Source organism: Capsella rubella, unplaced genomic scaffold (assembly GCF_000375325.1).
Source record: "Capsella rubella cultivar Monte Gargano unplaced genomic scaffold, Caprub1_0 scaffold_7, whole genome shotgun sequence".
NCBI classification, from domain to species: Eukaryota; Viridiplantae; Streptophyta; class Magnoliopsida; order Brassicales; family Brassicaceae; genus Capsella; species Capsella rubella.
This window is the reverse complement of record NW_006238917.1, coordinates 6,721,054-6,739,741: the sequence shown is the minus strand read 5'-3', so window position 1 is coordinate 6,739,741 and position 18,688 is coordinate 6,721,054. Positions and strand designations below refer to the sequence as shown.

Here is an 18,688-nt window from a genome sequence, read left to right as displayed (position 1 = left end):
AATTTCTAAATGTTGAATTTGTTAAAGTGGTCCTTTCAACCCTCTATGTTAGACATATACGGCACAGAACGGCTCCGCAAAAAAAAAAAAAAATAGTCAACGGTTTTTGGGCTACCGGAAAACGCTGAAGTTAATCATCATTCGCGACCATATGTTTTAACCGTTGAACGAACGAGAGAGGCAGATGCAGTCATGCAGAGGGAGATCATGATCATTGCAGTGGGCTAATGTCATGTGTATCTAGAGTATCACTGGTTTTGCAAATAAACCGGGTTTCAGTAATAAATCGGGAAAACTCCGACTCTGGTGGAAATAGATATGATTTTTTTGGATTAAGTTTAATTGCGTAGCACGTCCCCAGACTGATGAAACCTATCTACAAATATCATTAATTAATGTTAGTTACTTAGTTTGTCCTATAAGCTATAACCTATATAACTAATATAATCCGTTCATGGATGCATCTAACTTTCGTATTCTGATTGCTCTCCCAGACTATTGGATCGACATTCCAATTTCTTGTAGTACTTTTTTCTGAATATTTCTTTTTAGAATTTTGGTTTTTTTTTTTACTATTAACAATTATCAGTTATGAAATAATAAATTTCTAAAATTTACGATATTTAAAAAGGTAATATTTAATGTCGGTTATAGTACGAAGAAACATCGTCTGATATATATATCTTATATAATATAACAAGGTTTTTCCTAACTTTTCACCACGTTGCGACATTTGGCGCTCTCTGTTGATGACATGTGTCATCCTTTATTTTTAATTAATTCTTTTCATTTTTATTTTTAACTAAAACATTTATGTCAATCTTAATTCCAAATAACCATATAATTAGGTAAAAATTAAAATAAAATTATTATGAAAAAATAATTATGAGTAAAATTATTAATTGGGATCAAAATTCATTTCTCTAAAGAAAAAGATATAACTAAAGTTTTAAAACAAAATCACATATTGCATATGATATATCACATATATATGTATATATGATTTACTATCACATAATTAAAAAATCTATTTTACATAATTTTCTTACATTTTATTTAAATTTTTATCCATCATATTTATTTTATTATCAAATACTCTGTTCTTTTTTCACTTTAATGATGGAAGAAACTTAAATAAAATGTATGCAAATTGAGTAAAATAGATGTTTTAATTATTTGGTAGTAAATCAACAACTGTGGGAGTTAATTCTTATTAATTTTGTGTTGAATAAAATTGAGTACAGAAATATAGTTAATGCAAATTTTTATAATTTCAGTTCTTATATTAAAGTGTGAGTTAAATGTAGAGATCTAATTAATTGTGTTTTAATTGAATATATATTTTTCAGTTTTAAAATTAAAGTGAGAGATAGATATATATGATCAATTGTGTTTTATTTGTGGTTTGTCTCACTTTCTTCTTATTGTTCTATTTTTCTATAAAATGTTTTTTTTTAAATTATGTTTTCAACTAAACCAAAAATAAAACACATTTAGTTATATATATTAAACTGACACTTTAATATAAACCTAAAGAAAAAATTATTTTAATCAAGCCATAAAAAAAAAAAAATTGATCATCTATATTTATATTCAATTAAAACACAATTAATTATATACATTTAACTCAGACTTTAATATAAAAATTGAAATAATATAAATTTGCATTCACTATATTTTTCTACTCAATTTTAGTCAACACTCAATAAATTAGAATTAACTCCTACAATATTTTCTTCTAAATGGTAACTCTCATCACTTCTCATCTTATAAATACTCATTTTCTCATTTTCTCATTCCCTCCTACTCTTCCACTTTATCTCAAATCTTTTATAATTGAGTTTGTTTTGTTTTCTGTTTCTTTTTGTTGGTTGTTTGTTGTTGTATGAGTTGAAAAACAAATTTAATTTGCATTGTACAAGTTTGATCTAAATTTTATTTTTTGACACTATATGATATATATTTACATTGTTTTATATGATACTATTTTATCTCTATTGTCTATTTTGGATTACCATCTTATAATTAATCTCTCTCATTCTTCTTCACTACATTCATGTATCTTAAATAGTTTTCTATTTTTGTATTTTTATATGGATTGAAAATCAATAAAAGTATCATTCTAAGAATTTCATCTTAATTTATTTTAGAAAATATGATATATATCAAACATAGTTTCAATTTTTATTTCTAATGCCTTATTATACATACTTTTTCAATTTTTATGTCTAATGCCTTATTATACATACGTTTTCATACTTATGAGTATGAATGAAGAAAGTATGATATAACACATATGTAAAATAAAAGTTTTGATTGTTATATAAATAAAAGTTTCAATTTAAACCTTTAACAAATAACTTCTTCTATTTTTTGAAAATCTCAAATAATATTTTGTAATTTATTTCAATATATGTATAATTATATTTAGTTTGTCATCCAATAGAATATTATAATATTTAATTTATTTAAAATTTGAGGTCTAACTGTTTAAAAAGAAACAAAAAGTACTTGGTTTTCAAAAATTGGTCTTTAAATTTTTTTAAATCATATAGTTCATAAAAATTAAATTTAGTTTAATTCATTCATCAGTTGAACAAGGTTTTTTCTAACTTTTCAGCACGTTACGACATTTGGGGCTCTTTGTTGATGACACGTGTTATCCTTTATTTTTTATTAATTATTTTCATGTTTATTTCTAACTAAACATTTATCTCAATCTTATTTCCAAATATTCATATAGTTAGGTAACAATTAAAATAAAATTATTATGAAAAAATTATTATGAGTAAAATTATTAATTGGGATCCAAAATTAATTTGTGTAAAGCAAAAGATATAACTAAAGTTACTTTCCTATAAATATAACTTGACATCTACTTCTGAATCCAATTTTTAATACCTAAAGTTCTTTTGCCAAAAAAAACAGATTATTTTATAATAAAATTTCATATTGCATATGATATAAAATCACATATATATGTATATATGATTTACTATCACATAATTAAAACATCTATTTTACATAAATTTTTACATTTTATTTAAATCCTACTACATTTTTATTACATTTTATGAATTAATGAACTTCACTAAAATCTTATTAAATTATAATATTTAATAAGGTATGAGTTATTATACACTAATATCATATCCAATCTACACTCTACACTAATATCATATTTAATCATTTGTTCTAAATAATAGTCTTTCTTTTCATAACAATATAAATATCTAACCCAAGTTAGATTTTCCTATAGAGACCGAACATAAATTCGATTACTTAAGAGCATTTCATGATTGTTGGCATGTACATATAATAGACAGATATATTCGTTCATCTTCTTTGTTAATGTTGATGTAAACATGTGATGCCTTTTGAATATAAATTCATTTCTTTAGCTTTTATAGTTATGTCAATCTTTATGTTTGTTCTTAAATGGTTTCAATATTAATTTTATTCTTGAACAAATTCTACATACAATAATTTTTATATATATAAAAGGATCTCATCTACGTATATGTGAGCTTCTTTTCTACTCAATTAGAATGAAAAATATCAAAGTTCTTTTTTTTCAAATAATCTTCACCTGTTGATTTGGCTTTTGTTTTATCTTTTTAGTGTTTACATAATTATAAATCAAAAGCTCTTATATCTCAGGTGAAATATTTTCTAAATTGAAAAAGTTTTTCTAAGTAAGGTCTAAAAAAATCATATATCTTAGGTGAAATATGAGTTTTGTTTACTTTTAATATTAACAATAAATTAACATCAATTTACAATTGCCTACAATATTATGTATGTGCTAATTTGTATCACTTTGTTTTGATCTCATTCGGTTTCATATTTCTCAAATATATATTTTATTTACTTTTACTGTTTATAATGTACACATATATGTTTTATATTAACAATTACTTATAAACTACATATCTTAATGTAGTTTTCAATTTCTAATTCAAATTAATATTTCATATATAACCCACGCATCGCGTGGGCAACTTTCTAGTATATATATAAACTAAGCATTATTTATTTTGTATCACTATCCGTATATAGCTCAGGCTAATATATATTTGCATTTGCGTTTAATAATTAATATATAGAATCATCTTCATGAAAACAATAGTAAAGAAATAACATTTAACAACATGTACATAATTTCTAGTGAAATTTTTTGAAAAATGTGAATGAGCAGGAGAGATGATGTGGTTGCAATGAACGTCGTACCAAGAAAGGGTTTTAACGTCTGTTGAGAATTATCTGCAAATGTATCAAAGAAAAATATGATTAATAAAACCAGCAAAAACCGCATACATTTTTGTAGGATGAAGAAGAAAAAAAACTTACGTTTTGATCCTGCTAATGGAGCAATCGAGCTTATGCTGTTGCTTCTCCAAGCCAATGACATAATGACATAAATTAGTTTACATCATATACGGTATGTTACAAATATTCATGACATTTTTATTTTTGTGTGTGAAAAGAAATTAGTATTGGCTTAGGTCTTGGCTAAAATAATCTTAGCTACGACCTTTGTGGTACTCCTAAGAAGGCATGGGTCCTCCTACATGTAACTTTTATGCTTCATAGATATGATTATTTACCTAATAAGCTCTGAACGTAAGATTGGATTTATGTGTTGTTTGACGAAATCAACTCCAGCAAAATACTCCAAGAAAATAAAGGAAGGGAGAGGGATATTTACGGGAATTTACCTGGTATTTTTGGGAATATTGGAGGATGGGCAAAACGTTATGACGAAGTCAGTTGAGTTAGGGCATATGAAGGTGCTGTTACTATCGTCATAGTCGTAGCTAAACGCGGACGGGCAAGCGTGCTCGAAGTTCTGCGTGTAAACTGTCGGCTTGCATTTTTGCTTTGACTTGAAGTCACCCTTGCAACAGTTCTCATCTGTCTTGTATTTGTGGCACGCGCTAGTGCACGCGATTGGTTTCCCTCCGACGAGTTTCTTAAGGTCATTCGGACAAGTCTTGTCCAAGTCAACCACACATCTTGAGCTGATACATGTCCGGCTACTCTGTGACGACGGGACGACCATTAACGGAAGGTTGTAACCGTAGTTGACACTTATAAAGTAGCTGTTGATTCCGCCTTTATCGATTTTAAAGTAGACATATGTCACTGGTGACCAACCGTATCTACCAGGACACTTGATTGCTCCAGATTCACAATCGCCTGTGAGGCAAGAGAATTTTCCTGTTGAGTCCGTGGAGCATAGAGTTCTACCCGAGATAAGACCATCCCACGAGGACGGCGCGAATAGGGCACGCGTTTCCCCGCTTCTAAGAGTGAAGCCGGTGGTGGAGACCTGTGACTGCCATGAGTAGAGAACTGGCCAAACTGTGTTATTGCATTTGTTCTCTATGGTAAGTATACTCATTGACAACACTCCTGAACAAAACCAAGGTTAGAAACACAACAATTAACAATAACAATAACAAAATCAGCAATCAGAAGAGAAAACAAATCTTACCCGATGATAAAAGATGTGTAAGGAAGAAAATCAAAGGCACCCTCTCCGCCATTGTCTTTTAAAATATTTACTTTTTGAGATTTTTATTATTGTATAAATGAGAAAAAAATAGGTCAATGAGTCATGATGCACCCATAAATACACGTTGTCAGGACTAGATTGGCTATGAGAAAAGCCAAGATCATTCAGAAGACGAAAGAAAAGTCCACGCTATAACTCCACTATTCAAAGATAGACACTTAGAGCAACTCTAATGCAAGTTTTTTAGCAAATTTCTAAGAATTAAAAAGAGAAAAAATAAATCAAAAACATGCAATAAGCTAAGAAATAATTTTTGCTAAAAATTTTTGAAATTGTTTTTTAGATACATGTGTACACTTATGATTAAGTAGAGGAAAAAAATAAAAAAGGAAACAAATTTTCTGATTATTTAAATTATAGTGTTTAGTAACTTATTAAAAACTTTACCATTGGAAAGATAAATTTTACATAAGTTTTTAGTTTCAATTTTTGTACTTTTTGTAATTAGAATATTACCAACATACTTGTTAAAAGATTTACTATTGGAGTTGGTCTTATTACTTCTTCATGGAGAAACATTCACAAAAATGTCCGGTAAGATATTGGGTTGGTTAACTCACTAACCCGGTTTGAATTTTATACGTTAAAAAAACCCCTTGGTATATTGATCAAATTACTGAACCCATAAAATATAAATTGGAAGATTTCAAAAGAGAGAGCTGATAAGTTAGCATAGATAAAAATTTGTATGTAAACTTTGATTGACTATATAACTCAAATATCTTACATGACCGTTTCTATGGAATTTTAGTAACTGTAAATTTAAAAAAAAAAAACAAAAAATGGAACTAACATACATGAAGCATGGTTTATGTCAAACAGTTCCAACTTCAACGAGGATCAAGATCTGTAACAGTTACATCATTGATAGTTTGGGAACTGACCCTGTTTGTGGACTGGCTAGACTCCAGGCCATCTAATTCTTGGTTGCGTCTATTTGGATAGAAGAATCCAGGTTGTCGAGGATCAGGTAAATGAAGGGAATTGTGAGTGAGCATCATGTTGATTGTCGACAACTTTGGACGATCTGTAGGATCGTGTTGAACACATAGCAGCGCAATGTGGATGCATCTTGTCACTTCTTTCGTTTGACATTTCTCTGAAATGGTTGGATCCACAAGTTCTAATGGTGAGCCGTTTCTCCACAACCTCCAAGCCTGTAATATAATTTAATCATCAATCAAGAACATACAGTTACGACCACAATTTTATCATATTAAATTAATCAACCGTTTCATCATCAATCAAGAACAGAGTCATTCTTCTTTGGTACTCACGTGTGTCACCAAATTCTCAATTGTAGTGTCTGACTGGTGGACAAATCTGTTATTTCGACCAGATATAATCTCAAGAACTAAGACACCGAAACTGTAGACATCAGATTTTGTTGAGAATCGACCATGCATCACATATTCTGGGGGCATGTAACCACTGCAAGAATAAAACACCAAGCTATATTAAGTGCATTGCTGCGGATGAAAAGATTAATGAAGCTTCATTACATATGCCATATAAAGGGTTATATGCATGTACCGAGTCCCAACTATTCTCTTTGTATTAGCCCCACTTTGGTCCATCCCAAAAATTCTCGCCATTCCAAAATCAGCAATTTTCGGGTTCATATCGACATCTAGGAGAATATTGCTAGCTTTGAGGTCACGGTGGATGATTGTGAGCTGTGAATCTTGATGCAGATATAATACCCCTCGAGTGATTCCCCCAATAATGTTGTACCGTTTTGTCCAGTCTAACTGCCCTTGCTTTTTAGGATCTTCACATACAGAAATAGTCATTAGCTACTCATACCTGTCAAACAGAGAAGAACATCATGTAGATACCCTTGCAATCTATATTAAGATGATTATTCCACTGACCAAATAGGAAGTAATCGAGGCTCTTGTTGTGGACAAACTCAAAAACAAGTATCTTCTCTTTTCCTTCCAAACAAAAGCCGAGAAGTCTAACAAGATTCCTATGATGAAGTTTCGCAACAACAACAACCTCGTTCTTGAACTCTGGTGCGCCTTGCTCTGATGCTTTCGATAGTCTCTTCACTGCAACTTCTGTTCCATTAGGCAACATACCCTACAAAACAGCATCATGGAGATAATAAAATCAGCTTACCTTCTATCTAGCTAATTCCGATTTTTTTCCAAAAGAAGTATGGACCAATTTGTAGCTACAGAAACGACACCTTAAAAACTTCGCCGAAGCCACCTTGACCGAGCTTGTTACTCATTGCAAATTTATCAGTGGCAGCTTCAAGCGTCTTAAGTTCGAATTGAAGGGAGTCAACTGTTGAAATACCAGCTGCGTAATCAAATTAAAGACAGTCTATGATAATGTCGTATCAAATGTTCTTGACTAATTTCATAGACTAAATATACATGGTAAAAAAGTAAAACTAAAAGGTCAGAGAAAAACATATGAAAAACACTCACATTGGTCAAAATCAAGTTCTTCATATGGCTTTCTCCTCCAACAAAGTACAGCAGATCGTCGAGCAGTCAGTACTAAGATGATGATGATGATGAAAGCAACTACTACGATGGGAACAAGAATTGCCACAATACCATTGAATCTCTTGCCAGGTTGCAGCAGAGGAGGAGGAGAAGCCACAGTTATATTCCCAAAAGCCTTGGAGAATGGTTTCAAATCCCAACGGAAAAAGCAGCTTGCCCGCATAATAACGCCTCCTTGCGTCTGTCTACAGCATGACTGGTAGTCAGCTACGTTCTGTTTCAGACAATTTTCACAATCATGAGTAAGAGAACTTGAATCCGGCGTGCATTGCATCAACGCATAAATGTTTTGGAAAGGCGTCAAGGCTACAGCATCAGCTTTGTAATAGTTACTGCTAGAGGATGGTGTGCTGTTTTCTGTGGAGGCTGCAACAATCAAATGAGCAGTTAAGTTTTCCCATTTAGCCGCGAACTCTGTTAGATTTGTGTTGATATCTCCGGTGTTGTTGAACACATTATTGTTGAACACATTATTCGGGTTTAGCTCTGAAGATACATCTGAGAAAGAAGTGTTGGAGTAGCGCACATGGCAAAGTGTAGGCTCACCTCGCCATGCAAACGCCCTTGTTTGGTTAGGACAACTCTGTATCAAACCATTAGACGCGGTCTTGATACAATCAGAGCAGTCATCTGAAGTTGATCCCGGGATGCACATCGCTCTTGCATAGACGCGGTTCGGTTCTTGACCAGTCGAACCTTGGAAGAAGAAGCGATCTTGAGCCATGACACTGGAAGGAAGAGAAGAAAGGATGAGGCGACGATTTGCGTCGTATAAACTGTTGAGTCTGAAAGTACCAGTGTTCATGCATTGTTGTTGTGCGGAAACTAAAGCAACACCAAAACTTATGAGGATAAAACAGAGGATTGAGTATGAATTCCTCTGTTCCATTGTTTTCCTTAAAAAATTAATATGGCTTTGTCTTCGAATCTAGACAGAAATTTTTATCGAAATTGAAAATTTTGTTTCTTCCAGGCAAGTGCAAAGTCGAAAAGTTAATTTGGTCAATCAGAGGACTAACTATGGAAGACTTAAACGAAGTCAAGACAAAGACACATCATAAGCTGCTTGGCAATCTCTAAAGTGTTTTTGGAAAAGTCTGCATTCTTTATGAGGAACATGATGGTAAGAAATCATAATTATTATTCGACCCGTAGTGGCGAAATCAACAATCAGTAGGGGTCTACATAGACAATTCAAACCTAATTTTTAACGATTAAGATTTTCCAACACGTCAACTTCTAAAGAAAAGCACAACGTACCCATCGGAACCAAAATGCTAAAGATGCCTTCGAGTTATAACACTTGAGCTGAAAAGTGGAATGATGAGAGTAATAAAGTTGTTAAAAAGGTTGTTTAAACACTTCAGCTAAAATTTGATAACCTGAATAAAATTATGAAACTGTCAAAATTAATGTTTATTTTTAATGTTTTATTTTATTTTATAGCTTCACTTTATATAACAAACCATTTCTCACAATAGATGATAAAAAATAATGGAGTCACGTTCTCAATACATGGAAATTGCATCTAAACAAGAAAAATGATTTCACTTCCTACAGATTACAAAACCAGGAAACTTTGATAGACTAAAAACGAGATCAGAAAAGACAAAAATATCTCATGACTCATGACTAACAAATTTACTCTAATTAATCAACTTGGTTAAGAACAAAAATATATAGAAAAACTCATGATTAACAAATTTGGAAACGTCAAAACGATCATCATTCTTATTTATATCTCACAATAATTTACTCTAATCAATCAACCACATCACTCAACTTCCATAATTCTAGCTTGTGATTGATTGCTACCAAAATCCATATAAAAACTTAATTACTAGGTTTGACCACCCACTAGAAATATGTAGAAATATGTAGATTGTCAACCAACTTTAAGCAAATATGTAACTATATATGCTTAAAGTTGATTTTGCAGCGACAGATTTTGTAACACCATATTCAGCGAAAATATAAATCAGTGATCGATGCATCGTTAATAGATCCTGAAACACGCACGAAAAAACCTGGTTGATAAAGCATTGGTAAAGTCTCAGTATTACTAGTGAGCATCATGAAGATGCTTGACAAGATCGGGCGCTTTACATGATCTTCTTGAACACATATAAGACCGATATGAATGCATCGGACCACTTCATTTTTTTGAAAATCTTCTTATAATTAAAAGAGAAACTAGATTTTAACCCGCGGTATACCGCGAGACGACATTTTAAAATATATTATTTTATTTATTTTGTTTGGTATATAAGAGTTTACTACTATATTTTGGGTTGTTAATTCTATGATTTAACCCGTAGAGTATATTATATGATAATTTTTTTTATATAATCGTAATTTGATCAAATTAATTAAATAAGTATAATATTTGAAATAATAAAATGATATTGACCTAATATTCGTTTACATTGTATAATTTCATATTAAAATATTTTGTGAGTTATAGTTATAGTAGACAACCCGTAAAAATATATATATACTCATAATTATGTAAATTATAACCCGTTCCATCACATGACCCGTGCTACACAATTATCAATAATACTTTAGTACATCCATTTTTTGTATCGTTTAAGTAAAACACATCCGTTTCCAAAAATTCAAATTGTAACATATGCAAAAAAAATTATAATTTTACTATACATATGTTTATGTAATAATATAAATTTAAAAACAAATAAGATCATATAAAGATGTTGGAGAAATATTTGATTTATTAGGGAGAGATTTTAGGAAATTTGTTAAATGTAATAAATACTGATTTCTAATTTTGTAATTTTATTATGATTTAATTACAAAATTTGTCTTAAACTTTTCCATTTAATTAAATGGCAAGGGGTTAATTATGAAAATATCATAAAATAAAAGGGTATAACACAAAAGATAGTTCAAAAATGTTAATATAGATACAAAATTTGACATGTCTAAAATTTGGCCAAAATTTCCAAAATTGCCCATAAATTATTGGCAAACGAAAATAGAAATCAAAACTGAAGTGGGTAATTTTTGGAAATTTTGAAATCCAAAATTGATTAACGGACCGTTGGAGGCCAGATCCGCGTGTATCTGTTAGCTGGGTGGAGCTCCATGTTTTCGACCAGTAAATAATGAAGTTGAAATTGGATTCATTCCTGGGCCTTTTCCTCTTATAAATCATAGTTAGTGGGCATGTTCTAATATTCGGATGCAAATTAACAATTCATGTATTAGTATGCATTAATTAAGTTCTAAAACATATTAGGCCATTTAATAGCTATTTTAACATCTTTCGGTTTCCTAGCATTTATTAGTTGAGAAAATTTAGGAACAAATACATATGAGAAAGGTATGTGGAGTAAGTTTCGTTATATTCTGCACTAATATTCTGTATTTTATTTAAGCAATAGTAACATTTATTTCAAATTGCATGATTTTCTCGATTTTAAGAACCGCTCATCAAATGAAAAATATTTGCATCTTCCAGATATCTTCTTGTACGACCCCTCAATCTCAAGGGGGCAATAAATAAACAACGGAATTAGCGGCTTGAGATTGATTTCGATTATTATTAGTGTAGGCTTTGAAGAAACTGAGGAGTGTTGCTCGTGGGAGGTATTGTTGTAGACTATGATGATGAGCTAAGACCAATCATGACAAACGCGGCGATTGACGGCCATAAATCTAATAACATTGCATATTAAGGCGGTGCAATTTGTTTTATAAATAATGAATAAAACATTGGAAAAGAACAATAGTCAAGAAGCATGACTTAAAAAATACGTGATGAATAACCAGTTTTTTTCTTTTTAAAAAAAATTATTGCATATAAACAAAATAAAATTGAAAGAAGCTTTTTTTTTTTCTTTTTACGTTGAAGGAAAAGAATGTGAAAAAAAAGTTTTTAGTTTGATTGTAAAATAGTGAATAAGTTTTTGAGTTTTTTTTTTTTTAAATATATAAATAAGAAAAGTTAAAATAAGCAATTTTGGCAGCTTACATTCAGCGGTTGATGAACTTGAATTGCGGAAGCACTTGGCTTAACATTTTTTTTAAAGAAAACTCAATGACTTAAAGATAATAACAGAGAGAGTTTGATCGTTAGATTAGAACTCGGAAAACCTGCTCTGAGACCATGTAGAACATACAAACATATAATGGAACTAATGATGGAGCTGATAATTAGTGTGTAATGCATTACCGTTTGATGAGCTTATATATCACAACTCATACAAACTTGAATGATGGAGCTGATACGTGACTACAAAAGAACTAAGAGCACTCATAAAAACATTACCGTTTCACTGTAACTAATGTCCCTGACGCATGGTTTATGTCAAACTCTTTCAAATGTTGTTTCACTAGAGTAACATTGGCTAGACTCCAGGCCCTCTTGTAATTGGTTGCGTCTATTCGAAAAGAAGAACCCAGGTGGTTGAGGATCGGGTAAATCGATGGTGTTGCTTGTAAGCATCAACAGGATTGTCGACAAGGTGGGACGATCTTTCGGATCTTTTTGAACGCATAGGAGTGCGATGTGGATGCATCTTTTCACTTCTTCCTTCTCACAATTCTCTGAAATGCTTGAATCTACGAGCTCCAACAGCGACTCGCTTTTCCACAACCTCCACGCCTGTCAGGTAATTTAATCATCAATCCAGCACATACAAGTAAACCACAGCTAGATAAGATCTTATTCAATCATTTGATCAAGCACTTAGTTCTTCTCTGATACTCACGTATGTGACAAAATTCTCAGTTGTATTGTCTGACTGCTGGAAGAATCTGTTATTTTGACCACATATAATCTCAAGAACTAAGACTCCGAAACTATATACATCGGATTTCATTGAGAATAGGCCTTGCATTACATATTCTGGGGGCATGTAACCACTGCAAGAGTCAAACACAAGCAAGATTTAAGTAGACAGTAAAGAATAGATTATTCAAGCTTCAGTACATATGCCATATCAAGGGTAGTTTATTTGTGCGTACCGTGTCCCAACTATTTTGTTTGTATTAGCCCCACTTTGGTCCATCCCAAAAATTCTCGCCATTCCAAAATCAGCAATTTTCGGGTTCATATCTGCGTCTAGGAGAATGTTGCTGGCTTTAAGATCACGATGTATGATTGTGAGCCGTGAATCTTGATGAAGATATAGAATCCCTCGAGCAATTCCCTCGATAATGTTGTACCTTCTACTCCAGTCTAGTATCTCATGTTTTGTAGGGTCTGTACTTACAAAAAATAGTTATTAGCTAGCGATTCGTATTCAATTTGAGAAACTTATCAAACTTTCATCAATTGCTAATTTCACATACCAAAGAGGAAGTAATCAAGGCTCTTGTTGGGTACAAACTCGTAAACAAGTATCTTTTCTTCTCCTTCAAGACAAAATCCAAAAAGCCTAACAAGATTTCTATGTTGTAGTTTTGCAACAACAAGAACCTCGTTCTTGAACTCTTCTTCGCCCTGTGCTGACGCTTTGGATAGCCTCTTCACTGCAATTTCAATTCCATTAGGTAACGTACCCTACAAGTGACAACAAAGAGTTACTTTGATTCTGTAAAATCCAAGTTTGTCAAGACTCAAGAGAAGTAATGAACCAAGTAGCTACAGAAAAGACACCTTGAAAACTGCGCCGAATCCTCCTTGACCAAGCCTGTCACTAAAGTTTTTGGTTGCAACTTTAATAGTCTTAAAATCAAATTGCAGGGAGTCTACAGTTGTAATACCAGCTGCATATATGAAGAAAATTAAAGACACACTCTCTGAAATTAGATCACCAAGAAAACAATCTATCATTATCTGAGAGTGTTGTAATAAATGTTCCATAGACTATACACATGCTAAAAGTTAAGAGGTCAAAGAAAATAATATAAACAGACTCACATTGTTCAAAATCAAATTCTTGAAATTTTTTTCTCCTCCAGCAAAGTACAGCATATCGCCGAGCAAGCAGTACAAAGATGACGATGATGATGACTACCACAACAATGGGAACAAGAATTACCACAATAGCTTTAGCTTTGGCTTTTTTGGCAGGTTGCAGTGAAGGAGGAGAAGCAGCCAACGTAATATTATCAAAAGCCTTAGAGAATTTTTTCAAATCCCAACGGAAAAAGCAGCTTGCCCGTATAACAATGCAAACTTGCTTCTGACCACAGTCACCTACGTTTTGTCGCAGGCAACTCTCACAATCACGAGAGTGAGGTGTAAGATCTGGCGTGCATTGCATTAATGCGTAAATATTCTGGGAAGGTGTCAAGGCTGCAACATCAGCTGTGTAATAGCTATTACTAGAGGATGGTTTGCTTTTTGTTACCGAGGTTGTAACAATCATACGAGCCATTAAGCCTTCCCATATTGGTGTGAACTCTGTTAGAGCATTTGAGTTGATATCTCCAGTGTTGTGTATAATCTTACGCGGGTATAGCTCTGTGGATATATCGTCGAAAAAAGTACTGGAGTAGCGCACATGGCAAAGTATGGGCTCACCTGGCCATGTAAACGCGCCTTTTTGGTTAAGACAACTCCGTAGCAAACCATCAGAAGCGGTCTTGATACAAACAGAACAGTCATCTGAAGTTGATCCTGGGAGGCACATCCCTCTTGCGAAGACACGGTTTTGTTCTGTCCCGATGGAACCTGAATAGAAGAATCCCTCTCCAGCCGTGACATTGGAAGGAAGATAAGAGAGTATTAATCGGAGATTCACGTCGTAAGTACTGTTTGGTGTGAAATTACCATTGTTTATGCATTGTTGTTGTGCTGAGACTGAAACAACACAGAGGACAAAACAGAGGATTGTAAACAAACTCCTCTGTTTCATTTTTTTTTTCTTTGAGATTTGTGACGTTGTCTTAGTATTTTAAAAACATTGATTAATAATATATTAACTTCTCTTGCGAACTCCCAAATGTTGAATTCGTCAAACTCAGTTACGGTGGTCAATAAACTTGAATATGCGGTCGTCACTCAAATACATTTGTGGTTGGCATTGTGAAAGTGAAGCTCCCATCAATTATACAGAGGATGATGAATGGTTTTGTGGCTTTAAGTGTAACGTCGAAAAGTCAAAAGTCAAAAGAATAAAGAATGGGAGCAACACTATCAAAGAGTAGAAGACTGAAGTAAAGACAAAATACTTAGAGTCATTAGCTGCTTTGCTATCAAAGACTAGAAGACTGATGAGACAAAATACGAAGAGACAAGATAATTATTGTCTTAGTATTTTTTTTCATAAGAAAATTCTGTAGCCAATTCTCCTCTCTTTTGGGAATAGTCAACAATGGCGTCTACGATCTACACTGGAGGCTATAATTATAATCTAATTTTCAGTATTTAAAAACTTCCTTTTTTTGTCGCCTTCAGTGATTAAAATAAATATATCCAACACCAACAAATCAGTTTCTGAAGACAAATATATTCAGCAATAATTTCATAAGAAATAAGAAAGAGACTTTTCCAAATTCTTAGTTGAATAACAATATGATCTCTTATTCTAAAATGGCTTAGATAATTTACTTAGTTGAACATACAAGATTTTGGTTTCACGATTTTTTACCAGGAATTTGAAAAGCTTTTACATTCTATCATATGATAACTTTCTTAAATTCATCCAAAATATTTTACATTGTACCAAACCAAACGAAAAAATATAAAATTTCCTCATTTAAGTTTTGATTATATATAAGTTTTTTCTATTTATTTTCAATCATACAATTAAACCAAATCCAAATTGAATACTGAACCAAACTTCAAAATTGCATCAGATTACACCATCCCAATTGAATTACATATGGTTTTATTTAAGCTGCTACCCGAGTCCTCAACGAGGATATAACTCAGTGATCGATGCATCATCAACAGATGTTGGATATGACTTGGTTGTCATAGATTGATATGAATCAAGCGGATCTTTCTCAGGTCTACTGTGCCCGAGAAAACCTGGATGCTGAGGCACTGGTAAAGGCACAGTGTTACTAGTGAGCATCACAAAGATGGTTGAAAATGTCGGACGCTCTGCAGGATCTTCTTGAACGCATAAAAGACCGATATAAATGCATTGAAGCACTTCACTCTTTTGGCAATTATCTATAATACTTGGATCCACAAGGTCTAAAGCAGTTCCGTTACTCCAAATCCTCCAAGCCTAATTATGAATCAATAAATCAGTTCTTGTAACCATTGCTTATTGTAAGAGAGCTAAATAAAATTAGAAACATGACCTGCCTTAAAACTTACATAAGTAACCAAGTCAAGTTCCGGGTCTGTCTCATAGAAGCTGCTGTTCTTCCTACCGCTTATAATCTCAAGAAGTAACACTCCGAAGCTATAGACATCAGATTTCATTGAGTATAGGCCATCAATCGCATATTCGGGAGACATATAACCGCTGGAATCCATGACAAAAAACATTGTATATATATTAGCAAATTTTTTTAAAAAAAAATTAAAACTTATGAGAAGTGAAGTAGAAGACCTACTAGGTACCAACTATTCTGCTTGTGTTCTCATGGGTTTGGTCCATTCCAAAGATCCTCGCCATTCCAAAATCAGCGATTTTCGGATTCATATCCGCATCTAGGAGAACATTACTTGCTTTAAGATCACGGTGTATGATTGTGACCCGTGAATCTTGGTGAAGATACAGAATCCCCCGAGTGATCCCTCCAATGATCTTGTATCGTTGAGTCCAGTCCAGCCGACCTTTCTTTCCATGGTCTGTGTGCGCACAAAAACAACCTCGTTATTGAATTACAGTTACATCAGAAGATTTGCAATCACACAAGTTTCAGGAGGCCATAAAAACCATTCAAACAGAGCAATAAATGCAACTGACCAAAGAGGAAAGAATCCAGGCTTTTGTTGGGCACATACTCGTAGACCAATACCCTTTCTTCTCCTTCTAGAGAAAACCCTAGAAGCCTAACAAGATTTCGGTGCTGAAGCTTTGCAACAACAACAACCTCATTCTTGAACTCTGTTTCACCTTGTCCTGATAATTTTAAGAGTCTCTTCACCGCAACTTCAGTCCCATTCGAAAATGTACCCTATTCGTTTTCACCAGGATCATCTCGTTATCCAAATGTGTTGATCCCAATATCTCAATAAAAAGTACACAACCTTAAGCGCAGTTAAAGAATTGATAGAGATAGTACCTTGTAAACCTCACCAAATCCACCTTGACCAATCTTATTATTTTCTGAATAATTATTTGTTGCAGCTAGTATTGTTCTATAATCAAGTTGCAGCAACTTTATTGTTTTCATATCATCTCCTGATGTACAGTAAAAGTCATAGTAATCAGAAAAAAAAAAAGACTGACCAATGACACTAATCAAACCCAATTAATTAAGACTTTTACAGTGTTAATCTTTCGAATCTTTACCATAAAAGGCTGGTGCAGCAGTAGAAGACTTCCTTGTCCTCTTTGCATAGAAACAATAACCAGCTACTAAAAGTAGAACAGCCACTACAATAGGCACAACAATGAACGCCACTAATGCATTTGAATTCCCATCTTTCCCTGCGTTTCAAAGATTATTTTTCTTGAGATCGGATAGTAGCAGATGAATTAAATCTTTAAAATCAATCATAGGGAGCAGATGTATTAAAAGAAAAGAAGAAAGAGCTAACCAGGAGGTGATGGTGCTTGTTGACGTGGTGGTGTTCTAACCGCGGTCTCATTGAAGAACTTGTAAAGCTCGTACCTTGAATTACAACTAGGCAAATGAAGTCTTGCTCCAATTCTGTTAAGACGCATTCCATTAATGGTTTCTTGCAGACAGCTCAAGCACTCTATTCTTGTAAGATCAGGAGTGCACTGAACCATGCCGTACAAAGTCTGGAGTGCGGTCCAATTAGCACTTATCGTATAGAACTTTCTAGGACTGCTCGCTGCTTCAACAGCAGCTTGGTTCATCGTGGACCACACGAAATCTTCGTATTGGTCTACTCGGTCAGATGACATATTGCCGTTCAACATCCTCCATTTCCATTCTATATTGGCATTCATGGTCGACAGAATATTCTGGTCAGAGTATCTGAGCATGCAGTCCTCGTAATACAGCACGGCTTCTCTCTCATTCGGACACCGACTGAGTACGTCGTTGACGGAAAAGGTGACGCAGCTACGGCAATCCTCTGGCGTGACGTCACCCTGACAGAGGAAAAGTCCCGTGACTCTGTCGGGGTCTTGTCCCGCCGTGGCGTTTTGGAATCCGGTGGAGTAAGAGGCGTTGTCGGAAGAGAGAGTGGACAAAAGTGTTTTGAGATTGGTGAAGTAAGTGCTGTTCCTTGTATACGTTGTTGTGTTTGAACAAACATTTTTTGATTGAGCAGAAACTCTGAAGCTAGTGAGGAAGGAGAAAAGGAAAAGGATGATCAAAGAGGCGCGAGAAGACATCTTTTTTTCCTCTATTTGTGTTTCACATTAGTTAGCTAATGAATATATTTGTTTTTTCACTATTTAGAAAACAGAGGAAGGTTTGTGGCGATGACTTGATTCACAAGAAGTTAAATTAAAAGTCAAAGTAAACCATTTGAAGAGACACAAACAAACAGCTGCTTTACAATTCTTATCTCTTT

The 18,688-nt window shown here is 33.2% G+C and overlaps 4 protein-coding genes and 1 pseudogene across 6 annotated transcripts; 1 reads left to right on the top strand and 4 right to left on the bottom strand.

Moving 5' to 3' along the window:
• Nucleotides 1-18,688, top strand: part of LOC17881011 — a 49,453-nt pseudogene that overhangs the window by 6,280 nt on the left and 24,485 nt on the right.
• Nucleotides 4,715-5,549, bottom strand: LOC17877543 (thaumatin-like protein 1b). The gene is made up of 2 exons (XM_023777928.1): nt 5,498-5,549; nt 4,715-5,415 (listed from the first exon to the last, which is right to left on the bottom strand). The coding sequence occupies exons 1-2, from the start codon at nt 5,547-5,549 to the stop codon at nt 4,715-4,717; spliced, it is 753 nt and encodes a 250-aa protein (XP_023633696.1).
• LOC17877815 (cysteine-rich receptor-like protein kinase 14) lies at nt 6,388-8,989 on the bottom strand. Of its 3 annotated transcripts, none has more exons than XM_023778930.1 (6): nt 8,014-8,989; nt 7,773-7,888; nt 7,453-7,663; nt 7,112-7,349; nt 6,856-7,009; nt 6,388-6,735 (listed from the first exon to the last, which is right to left on the bottom strand). In XM_023778930.1, exons 1-6 carry the CDS (start codon nt 8,987-8,989, stop codon nt 6,409-6,411), a joined length of 2,022 nt encoding a protein of 673 aa, XP_023634698.1. In that variant the 3' UTR covers nt 6,388-6,408. The 3 variants fall into 3 exon arrangements, with proteins under 3 accessions (XP_023634698.1, XP_023634699.1, XP_023634700.1); XM_023778931.1 differs by having other exon boundaries at nt 8,020-8,989; XM_023778932.1 differs by having other exon boundaries at nt 7,773-7,873; nt 8,020-8,839.
• LOC17878340 (cysteine-rich receptor-like protein kinase 11) lies at nt 12,250-14,942 on the bottom strand. The gene is made up of 6 exons (XM_006283234.2): nt 13,988-14,942; nt 13,724-13,833; nt 13,417-13,627; nt 13,090-13,327; nt 12,834-12,987; nt 12,250-12,727 (listed from the first exon to the last, which is right to left on the bottom strand). The coding sequence occupies exons 1-6, from the start codon at nt 14,925-14,927 to the stop codon at nt 12,431-12,433; spliced, it is 1,950 nt and encodes a 649-aa protein (XP_006283296.1). The 5' UTR covers nt 14,928-14,942; the 3' UTR covers nt 12,250-12,430.
• Nucleotides 15,821-18,520, bottom strand: LOC17880288 (cysteine-rich receptor-like protein kinase 15). The gene is made up of 7 exons (XM_006283235.2): nt 17,738-18,520; nt 17,490-17,627; nt 17,260-17,378; nt 16,941-17,151; nt 16,585-16,822; nt 16,343-16,493; nt 15,821-16,250 (listed from the first exon to the last, which is right to left on the bottom strand). The coding sequence occupies exons 1-7, from the start codon at nt 18,504-18,506 to the stop codon at nt 15,927-15,929; spliced, it is 1,950 nt and encodes a 649-aa protein (XP_006283297.1). The 5' UTR covers nt 18,507-18,520; the 3' UTR covers nt 15,821-15,926.